Source organism: Danio rerio, chromosome 17 (assembly GCF_049306965.1).
Source record: "Danio rerio strain Tuebingen ecotype United States chromosome 17, GRCz12tu, whole genome shotgun sequence".
Lineage (NCBI taxonomy): Eukaryota > Metazoa > Chordata > Actinopteri > Cypriniformes > Danionidae > Danio > Danio rerio.
In genome coordinates, this window is record NC_133192.1 from 19,015,419 (window position 1) to 19,027,298 (window position 11,880).

At 34.8% G+C, this 11,880-nt stretch overlaps 1 protein-coding gene across 8 annotated transcripts in view; it reads right to left on the bottom strand.

The window, feature by feature from the left end:
* The window catches only part of adck1 (aarF domain containing kinase 1), a 267,173-nt gene extending 255,344 nt beyond the window's left edge, over positions 1 to 11,829 (bottom strand). For 7 of the 8 annotated variants that reach the window (XR_012392615.1, XM_073926849.1, XM_073926851.1 and 4 more), the window contains exons 1-3: positions 11,804 to 11,829; positions 8,830 to 8,969; positions 8,102 to 8,185 (exon numbers count right to left, since the gene is read on the bottom strand). Coding sequence is in view for 7 of the 8 variants with exons in the window: in XM_073926849.1 (XP_073782950.1) it covers positions 8,102 to 8,185; positions 8,830 to 8,961 (216 nt within the window). In the remaining variant the exon portion in view is untranslated. 8 annotated transcript variants of the gene reach the window in all.
* Positions 11,830 to 11,880: the final 51 nt, after the last annotated feature.

Consider the following 11,880-nt stretch of genomic DNA (forward strand, 5'->3'; position numbering starts at 1 on the left):
AAACAAAATTCTTGAGTTTTTTAGTAGGACAGCTTAAATTTATGTTCAATAAACGTAAAATTGTAATATATATATATATATATATATATATATATATATATATATATATATATATATATATATATATATATATATATATATATATTAATAAGTTAATTTAAAGGGCACCTATGATAAAAATCGTTTTTTGTATGCTGCTTGGACAGAAGTGTGTGTAGGTATAGTGTGTACACAGTCATATTGGGGTGATAGAAACACAATAAGCCTCTTTTTTTACATTTCCTGACATCAAAATAGAATCCAAATCCCTCCCAATTTGAGGCCCACCGCAATTTGATGTAGGAGTGCAATTTTCCCGCCCACCGAGTTGATTGACAGCTGCGTATTACCATGTCTCCATAGTATTGTGTACAATCATATCAACAAGACAGGTTGTGCGCAAAGCAAATGGGACTAAAACATCTGTTCAGATCTCTGTGATCAACAATCATCATCAAATGAATGAGTTTTAAATGTTTAAAACATTTATAAAACAGTGTGTGTTTGTATTGAATTACAGCGATCTTACCGTCTTTATCACCACAGTCACATGTCAGTCCAATTCTAAAAGAAGATGCTTCAATTCCAGTTTGAAGACGTCAAATCAGGTTTATTTTGTACATTAACATACCAGATATCCATACAGCAGTGAATAATAATGTGTATACGGTCACATTTGCGTTCAAAAACAATGCAAAGATGTGTGCTTTGTGAGTGTATGCGTGTTATCTGCGTGTATGTTTCTGTGTGTATGAGTGAACTTTGTAATGACATTGGGTGCGACTCATCGTTGCAGAAAAGCTTGAATTAACTCCACAACAAATACATCAAATAATCATTGGGAAAGTTCTAACTAGTATTTCTCACAAACATTACGTGACATCTGCTTCCTTTATGTCTGTCACAGCTGAGGCGGAGACTGAGCAGAGGCACACTGACAGGCAAGTGGGATCGGTGGGTGGGGAGAACTAGCATTAAAGTCACAAGCCACAAAAATAGCTACATGGTTGTTCAGAGTAGAAAATCCAATGTTCTGAAGGGTATAATAAATAATCTGATAGGTGTTTTGAGCTGAATCTTTGCAGACACATTCTGGAGACATAAAAGACTTGTCTTAAATCATGAAAAAGGGATAAAATAGGTGCCCTTTAATTGATTTACACTAGGACAATATGAAGGAATTGTGTGGAACCCAGCATTTTTACTGTGTGATTGCTTTGCACTGTACAAAATGCTGGGTTCTTTATGTTGTCCTAACACAAATTGATTAAGTTAGCTTGTTTATTTTTACAAATGTAAGTAGATTTAACATAAAACTACCAAGTTGTTTCAAATCATATTAAGAATTGGATTTTTAACTCATTTTAAATAAGAAGTTTTAACAAGCAGTCAAAGTATTGTTTTGAGTGTAGATATATAGGTTTTGGGGCCACAGTGGCTCAGTGTTTAGCACTGTTACCTCACAGCAAGAAGGTCACTGGTTCGAGTCCTAGCTGGGTCAGTTGGCATTTTCAGTTTGCATGTTCTCCCTGTGTTCATCTAGGTTTTCTCTGGGTGCTCCGGTTTTCCCTCACAGTTCAAAGACATGTGGTACAGGCTAAAAACTAAATTGGCCGTAGTGTATGAGTGTATGAGTGTGTATGGGTGTTTTTACCAGTGCTGGGTTGCAGCTGGAAGAGTATCCGCTGAAAAAGTTCCTTGTTTATTTTACTGTGGCAACACTTGATGAATAAAAGGACCACCCAAAGAAAAAATGAATAAATGAATGAATGAATGATTTTTTTTTCAATTATATGAAAATAAATCAAACTGAAAAGTTTGTCCATTCAGTGCTGTAGCTATTCTTTCTTTAAAGTAATTTATTTAATTAATTATTCTCAACAACATAATCACATAATCAGCTCAAATACAAACATTATACGATCCATAATGCTTGAATACTTCACTGATCTGTTGGACTAATCAATTCAAAAATCTATTCTGTTTAATGAGCTGTTCAACACGACAACATGAAATCAAACTGGATCGAAATATCACAACCTCCTCAACCACTGCAGTGACTGTTCGGACCAGCTGAGGTCACCAGGTCCTATTTTTTAATCATATTCTTCCATCAACCAGGTGATCAATAAAATCTACTTTTGTCAATCCATTCAAACAGAGTCACTTCCTCAATACAACATTATTTATGTCCATAAAAATAGGCTTCAAATATTGCTGTATATAAGATATTTTTGTATGTTGTTTTTGCAAGAGGTCTCTTAAAAGACTGCACGGATCTGACACATAAAATGTTATATTGTGAAATATTTCACAACAATTATCATTTCTAATTTTAATATACAACTTCATGAAAACAACAAAAATAAAAAAATAAATGCTCAAATGACAATAAATTAATTACAAATGTTTAAGACTTTTTATCAGACTTTTAAAGAATAAATTACATATTAACATTTTATTCAAACCCATAGAAAATAAATCTAAATTCAGATAAACTGTGAATTTTAAGTGGTCTCTTAATTTATCCCATGGATTTATATTAAAAAAGTAATTGATTCATAACACAGTGTCACGTTATGCTTCAGAACTATTTTGAATATATTGATATGGTGCACAAAAGACATTATTATTATTTTTATAATTTCTTTTTTATAATTTATTTTATTTTATTATTAACGTCATCTATAGTGAAAGCAGATGCGGATCAATATTTTGGTGCATTTTTGTCCGGATTTTTCCATGAATAGACTGTTTAAAAAACTACAAATATTTAAAATAGAACATAAGTAGCAATTCCCTTAAAAAAAACTGTTAAAAAACAATGATTTTAGCAAAACAAAATTTTTTATAATTAACACGTATGCCACATTCATGCTGACATGGTAGGTTATAACAAAAAAGTAAAACTACCACGAATCTCAATACTAGTGACATCACAGAAAAGCGAGTAGTGATTTAAGAGCAGAGATGGAAAGCTGTTGGTAGGCTCCGAGAGCAGGTGGTGGGGTCTGCAGAGATCCGAAGCATGGTTAACTGTGTGGAACGCCCCTCATTACATGAGCCACACGCTGAGGCCATTACAGAACCACAACACCTGGGAGATCCCCCATGATCCCCTGCACAGCTCTCATGGAGCAATGAGACAAGATCGTCCTCCTGCATAACATCCAGTGTCCCTAAAACTATCCCTCATTGTGTTTTTGAGCTGAATTATGAAGATGCGGAAATGTGGTGCATATATTAAACTGTCTAGTTTCCTGTAACAAGATTAAGTATACTTTGATCCACTGAATGTTGAGAAGCTCACGATATAATGACCTGAAACATTCACAATGTCAAACATTGAAATATATAATTGGGATTTATCATCCCAGTCATTGCACTTGGTTTCTCAAGATTTGATTCAAAATTTATTATTGAGGTCATCATGCAATTTAAAACAGATTTTTTGACTAGATATTATTCAAATTCCAATTCCCCATACGCTATTATTTCCAGTTCTCTGGCCCACTTTATATTAAGTGGCCTAAAGTACTATGTGCTTCCATTTAAATGAATCATTTGGTACAATGCAATAATTGTTTACATGTTGTCACATTGTACTTATATTTTAAAAGTAATCTGTATGTAATTACATATAAAATTAATTTACAATTACACTGTTGACCCATTACCTTAACCTACCTTAAAAACTATTCATTCAACCAAACCTTAACCTTACCCGTTCCCCACCTCAATAGCACACAAGTAGTCACTTAATATGTAGAGGAGGTTTTCTGTTTAGCGTCACTTTTTTTTCTATTTTAGTTTGTATTTTAGTCAACTTAAAACATATCTATAGTAAAAATTCATTAAAAAAAATCTTAATTTTAGTAAAAACTTTTGCAAAGATAAGCAATAGTGCAATAAAGGGCATTTTTATCTTCTATTAAAGCAAATACAAATAGAGCAAAAAAAAAATTAAATATTTTTACAACAAACAAAAACTGCACCATCTGCACATGTTAAGATAGGATTAAAAGAAGATGACAAATTTATGCAAAGTTGCTAAGACTGTCTCCTGATAGACCATCAAAATAAATGCGTTACTATGCATTTTGATGACATATTTAAACAAAATAACAGTGGCAAAAATGTAATCATTAGCATGATTTGAATATCTCAGCTCATGCATGAACATAATTTCTGCTGAATTCTTCTGTCCTATAGAATGCAATGTACATAACAACTCCCTTAATTCCACACTTGGGCCTAATCTCAATTCAATTTTTGTACCCCTACCTCTTCCCCTTGGCTCTTGAAACAGAGTGTGTATGAGTAATGGGATCAAAATTATACCCCTAAAAAATGGGTCAGCACTACAACACCAGCACACATCATCATATGTCATCACAATCTCTTGCTTCATATGCGATCGATTATAGCAACTGCTGTAGTTATTCCAGTTGTGTTACTTTTTGGTATTTATATTCAGGAAATCACTGAAAGCATATTATGTTATCATAACAATATAATGCGGCAATAAGATTGTAACTGTACTGTGCATTTACACCATGGCCATTTTCATTTAAACACACAAAAAACAACATTAACAATATAGCAGACACTGTAAAAAGCTCATTCCCTAGTGTTCTGCTAGACTTTTCTGACAGGGGATTCGAGTGTCATCGAGTGACAGAATGTTGTGGGACTGCTATACAGGAGTTATTATTAAGGATTATAGATAGCGAAATTTAATGGGTTTTATTTTAGCGTTTTTTTTTTTAAAGCATGACTGTAAAACACAAACACAGTTATGAATGTAGTAAAACATGTGCTTGTTTGATGTAAAGATTTGTAATAATGACAAAAAAAATAATAATTTGTGCATCTTCTGACCTGCGTGTAGCCATGCTGTCATTGTAAATGGTGTATTTTGGGATATTTTCTTACCCCTTAGTTTTGAGTGAGGTCCTGAAAATCTCAGTTTGAAGGGGTATCTATCTAGCCCTTCCCCTTAGCCCTATGCCTTTAAGCTAAAGAGAATTGCGACACCCCTAATAAGGGGTAAGGGGAAGGGTTAAGGAGTAGAATTGGGCCTTAGTCAAAGCACCATCAAAAAACTGTATTGTTTGTTGTGAGTTTACACCCTTTTATGGCAAAAATTAAATATTGTGCCTTTAAGGGTGCTTTCACACTAATACTTTTGGTCTGCACACAGGTTCGTTTGACATCAGAGTACTGTACGCTAAGCTAGTGTGAATGTGTCTTCTGAACTCGGGTGCGCACAAACTGTACACGAGTTTGCCTGAAAGAGGCGGTCTGGGTTACGGTTCACGCAATCTCTGGTATGGTTTACTTCTGATATAAGTGCAATTGTACCAAATACGCGAAAGTAAACCGGCAACTGTACAACAAACTATCATTTTCATAACGTTCATTTTTGTGTGTGTCTGTGTATCACGTACTGTACCTTGGTGACAAGCGGGACAGAGCCAGGGCAATCACAGTGATAATGTCCGCTTGTCTCCTACAAAAACAGCTTCTGCAGACATCGCGTTATATTTTGAAGGTATATAAAAAATTGAGACAGATGGATGTGAGTCATACTTTCTGTATGTCCAAAACCAAAAGATTTAGTAAAAGCAAAACGACCGCGATGTGCGTACGTCTTTCCATTTTGGCGCTTTGCTTTCATGTCGATCACCTAGCAAAAGTTGTTTACACAAAGGCAGCTCAATGACACAAGTGTACCGGGGTTCAGAAGGAGAAAAGGCAGTGAGAAAACAAACTAGTTGAGAAGGTGGCAAGGGGGGACAATCAAACTTGGGTGTGGTCCAGGCAATTGAGAAAGTACCCTAAATTAAAGTCAAATTGTTCATTTCAATTATCCGATTCATAATTTAAAAAAAAAAAAAAAACAGGTATATTGTTATTATGTTATTATGTAAATTACAATGTATATTTAAAAGAAGTGATTATTCAAGTTTTAATAAATACTTTGTTACTAAATGACAAACATTTTTACTACGTGTATGGAACTTCAAAGATGCAACCGTTTTTTAACTGTAAATGCTCCACGGTAAACATGCATAACAACATGTTATTGTCAGCATCGTGTCCAAAAACGACCACAGTAGTAGATTAAACACCCACAAATGAAAGATTTGTAGGTGTACACCATTTAAAAGACTTCATTTGTACAGCTGTCCACAAGGCAGAAAAACAGTAACTGAGAAAAACCTAAGCGAGAACAATCCGAAACAACCTACAACCATTGAACTGAATCGTCTAGTGAGAGAATAATTAGAAGCCAAATCTCTCCTCTATATTAAATCAGGGGTCTGCATTAATTCTAATCAGTGTGTGTAGCCAGGCTTGACTGCGGGCCCCGAGGGGGAAGGAGAACGGCACCCTATCCTGCGCAGCCGGGCTAGGGAGAGAGTGAATCTGGCTCGGACCCTGCTCTTCAGGGTTCAGCGCTTCCCTCCAGCGACTGCCATCAATGCTCAGACTCACACACACAGGTGAGAGACTGCAACCTTTCCCTGCACCAGCTGTTTAACTGTACCTGCCGGAGCTGTTCAAATGGCCTTTATACACAGGGGTGGAAATGGCACAAGAATTATTGCCTGGCATTTGCAGTTATGATCTTACAAACACAGAGCCAGATTGTTTAGGGTGTTTTTAATCTCATGCGTTTTAAAAAACTTGACCACTACACCAATAACAAGACTTCATGTTGATTATTGACTTTTACGCTGTCATTTAGTTTGAGCAATGTGTTGGCGTGGTTGACATTTTATAAAATATTATATACTTGCTTATTATGTTGCATTTGTATTGTACATAATGTTTGTGAACACCCAAAGAAAGGAGCAGAAATAGTGTACATGCAATGATTTACTGAAATCTAAAAAACTAAAAATCACTATGAGCAGAATTTTTAAATAAATATTCTTGAAATACACTGTAAAAAGTAATTAGTTAACTAAAAAAAAACAATAAAGAGTTAACTCTTTACTTTAAGTCTTTACTTTAAAAATGTGAGCAAACCCGTTGGCTTCAAAATGTTAAGTACAACTTATCTTATCGGCAATGGTTATTTGATTTTTTTACAGTGCATCTGGAAAGTATTCATAGCGCTTCATTTTTCCACATTTTTTATGTTACAGCCTCATTTCAAAATTGATTAAATTCATTTATTTCCTCAAAAGTCTACATTCATTTATTTCCTAAAATTCTATTTTTATTTATATTATAGTTTTTATGTTATATTATATATGTATATGTTTGTTCATATATGTGATATTTGAACTTATTTTTTATATACTTATTTAGTGTATAATTATGTTTTTCTGATAATCTCTTGTTTGGTGGTTTGTATCAGTGTGTTTTATATATCTATCAATGTATAAATATTATTTATATTTTATTTATAGTGTGGTTTTCTGTCTGACCTAAGATGAACCTAATAAAGCAAAATCAGTAAATAAATATTAGGTAAATTAACTATGTGCATACTTATAAAAAATAGGTTAAGTCAACTTAACAGTTCCAGGTTCCAATGGATTTCAATAACTTTAAGTCAACGAATCCTTAAGTGCTTAAGTGCTTTTTACAGTGGATTTCATCAACATTTGAAGTGGATCCAAATCTTTTATGAAAGTTTTGTTGATGAAACACCCATTCGTGTCTTGGGACACTTTTGGAAAACGTTTTTGATCCACTTTACACATTGACTACTGTATATCTTTGCAGCATAGTGGTTCCAGAAACACTAAAAGTTATGATTCTTCAGACTTCTTTGAATCTATTAATTCTTCAGTTCAACAATATATAGAACACTTTCAAGAGAAAAGCACAACCTAAAATAGTCAATCATCCAAAGCAAAATTATTTGACTGCAACATCACATTCCTTCCACAAAATGGAAGGACAATCAAGAAAATCTCCACATACACGTTTGGAAATATTCTTATCAGCCTACGCTCGATTTATCATCAAAACAAGGCAAATCGCCACACAGCAGATATTCCTCGTGGATATAACCCATCACCACCAAGACAATAGGTCTTACCTTTGATTTGACAGCCCAGTACTCCTCTGTCCCATACTGTACATCCCTGAGAGTGGTGAGGTAGTCATAACTGATGACAGCCGTCTGAAAACATTCATTTCAGAGACAGAGATGAAAAGTGTGAATAAAAAATCTCCTTCTGTCATGTGCACTGGACAGAACTGTACATTAGCCTTATTTGTAGAAATAATTCACTTATGTGACTTAAAGGGATAGTTTACCCCAAAATGAACATTTACTCACTATTAAAAATAGTTACTTTTGAGTGTGTAACAGAAGAGTGTGCAAGCTTTGAGACATGCTACTTCTTCTTAGCAGATAGTTATGTTGCTTAGTTATGAGCATGGATGGATAGTATGCGAATTAGGGAACAGCAACTATATGCTTAATCTCAGTAAGCACTAATACAGGTATGATTTTTTTGTCTCAACTGTTTACATTCACACATATAACCAACATTATACGCCTATATGAGTTTTGACTTTGATTTAAAAAGTTGTAAAGGCACCACCCTCTTCTGGAAAAGGAGGTAGGAAGCTTATTTGAATAAAAAAAAAAAGACAAAAACTGTACATTTATTCTTCCATTTAAAAAAGAAGCATTAACAGAATGGCATAATAAATGGCCAGTGGTGTATTTTAAGTTGAAGCTTCACAGACACATTCTTTGGATTCCTGTGACTTGTGGAGAAAAAAATAATAAAAATATGAAAGAATAATCACACTTACAGTCGCGGCTGCTCTGCCAAATCTGACAATGCTGAGATCATTGTAGTCCACATTTTTGCTGTACAGGTAAAATCCTGATGATGCAAACACTGCAGTGGCAACAGATGAGACCTTCAGCAGCCGAACAGCCATGTGAGGATCTGCAGAAATAAAAACAACAAATCAACATTTATATCAGCCGTCCCTCAAACACCTCAAATCAACTTTAGTAACTAAGTTTATTAACTTTTTAATTTCTAATAATTTCTCACACGTGTGTGTTCTATATACTCAAGTAGTAAACAATAAGACACCAATAAGTGCATTTGTTTTCGAATAATACATGTATGCTAATATAATTCCACAAATAAAAGACAAATTATTAACACAATTTTAAATTATAAAATGCATATTCATATTCATGCATATTCGCCGAGGTTTATAGCTTATTAAACTTGTAATTGTTTAAGGGAGTATCCAGAGATGGGTTGCAGCTGGAAAGGCATCCGCTTTGTAAAACATATGCTAGATAAGTTCATTCTGCTGTGGCGACCCCAGATAAATAAAGGGACTAAGCTCAAAAGAAAATGACTGAATGAATGAATGTTTGAGGGAGCTCCTGGTGTATTATGGTCTCTCTTGTCCACTATACGCTCAATTAATTCCGGACATTTTATTATCCCCAGAATATCAAAATCAACTGTAGGTGGTAGATCTTCCACCTAGGTGGTCGGTTTTATCTACAAGGTCACATCAAGGTTGTGTCCTTTCTCTTATATTGTTTATTTTGTACACAAATAGTTGTAGAAGTATTTTTAGTAATATGTAGATTTTAAAATTTGTGGATAATTCTGTAATTGTTAGTTTGTTAAGTGAGAAAGACTCCACGCATGGTCCTGTAATTGATTATTTTTCCAGCTGGTGTCAGGAGGCTTTCTTACAAGTGAATATCCTTAAGACTAAAGAGATGACTATTGATTTTAATCGTAAAAGGAGACTGATTAAGGGTAAGCAAACTAGTATTAATGGAGTGGGTGTTGAGAGTGTTGATCAGTATAGGTATTTGGGAACTGTTTTAGATAATAAATTGTCCTTTTCTGTTAGTTTTGTAAGAAGGGGCAACAACGACTATACGGTTTACAGAAATTAAGATCTTTTAATATAGACAAATCACTCATGTACATGTTTTACAGTTCATATATTCAGTCACTGTTATCTTTTTCTTTGCTATGCTGGTTCAATTCTCCAAGTGTGAAAAATAAGAGTTGTCTGGAGAAAATTGTGAACCTTGGAGGAAAAATAACAGGGAGAAAACAGAAGACCATGGCTCACTTATACCATAGACAAGTTTAGAGTAAAGCTCATAGTATTCTGTCAGATGATTCCCATCCTATGCACCACGAGTTTTATCTTCTCCCTTCTGGTATTTGATACAGAACACCTATTAGTAAAACAAATTGGTTTAAACTTTCATTCATTCCCTAAACTGTATAGTTTTTAAATTTAGGGTAGAATTTGTATTATGTAATGTGCTTTTGTGTATTATGTGTGACATGCTTGTATGCTGCAACCAAATTGCCTAAGGGAAATGAATAAAGACTGACTGACTGATCTTTCGCATATCTGGCACCTAAACTCTGGAACAGCCTTCCTAGCACAGTTCGGGAAGCAGACAAACTCTGTCAATTTAAAACTAGATTAAAGGCACATCTCTTTGCATTGGCATAAACATAAAAACCCAAATGCTTTAGAAATCCAAATCCTCTAAAGAATTGTTAGTCTGTATTATTTAAGGCCACTGGGAACACTTCCCAAAAGACATTATAATTTGATCGGCATCTGCGCTCATGTTAGTCTGTTTTTATTATTCCTGATACCAAGCTGTAAGCGGAGCAGCTGCTGTAGTGGTCTTGGAGGAGTGAAGAGCATGAGACTGATCCCTGTAAGACCACAGTGACAGACGAAACCTGTCCCACCTGCAGCTTCTCCATGATGGACGTCCAGTGTGCTCCAGCTGTCATTACCTAGACTGCAGTTCTGCACAACAAGTTTGGCCAGAGGGGAAATGGTCATGCCCAACCGAGCCTGGTTTCTTTTGAGGTTTTTTTCCTTCACTTCCGTCAATTGGTGAAGTTTGTTCCTCGCCTCTGTCGCCACTGGCTTGCATAGTTTGGGACTCGTGAAGCTGCGCACCGATGGATTTGCTCTTCAGTGTTTAGACATTCAGCAGTGAAAATTAAACCACACTGAATTAAACTAAACTAAACTTAAACTCTGAAAACTGGATGACACTGTTTCAGTTTACTACAACTTTTATGTTAAGCTGCTTTGATACAATCAACATTGTAAAAGCACTATGGAATAAAATATGAATTGAACTGAATTGATCTAAACTTCTAATTACTGCTTACCAATAGTAGATAAGATAGCAGCTAGGTAGATAGTAAGACAACTGTTGTTTGTAGGTAAATGTTTATCTATGGAGTAGAATACAGCAATGCAGAATGAGAAATTAATTTTAAATTAAAGTCTGAGTACAAACAAACAGCTAATATGGTAGCAACGTGCATGCTAACAGCAAACTAGTTATTTGTGATAATTTAGGAACATTTTAGGGGGCGTGGCACTTAAGTTGTGTCATCTTTGGCTTTGATGTGAGATCCAGATTATGAAAGGCATTAATTGCACTGGTTTGCACAACTGAAGTGTAAATCAGATGTCGGTTGTGTTAACACGTTAATCAATGCGATAAGTTAAACACCACAGTAAAACAGTTTAACCAAAAAGTATCGGATCTCAATAACACCTGTTTCATTTATAATATGAGTCGGTGCATTGCAGTCAGCTGTTCGCAGATGTTGTTTTTGTTACACAAGCGATTGCGTAACACAGAGAATATAACTAAATAACCCACACGGTTTGTTGTATGACGCCTAAGCTAATGACGCAATATATAATGTATTTTACAGAATCGCAAAACAGCTGAATGATTTACCTTCATTGACTCTCACGCTGTCATCCACTAACCGGTGTCGCTCTGTAACCTTTCAACTCTGACGTCTCCGTTGACAC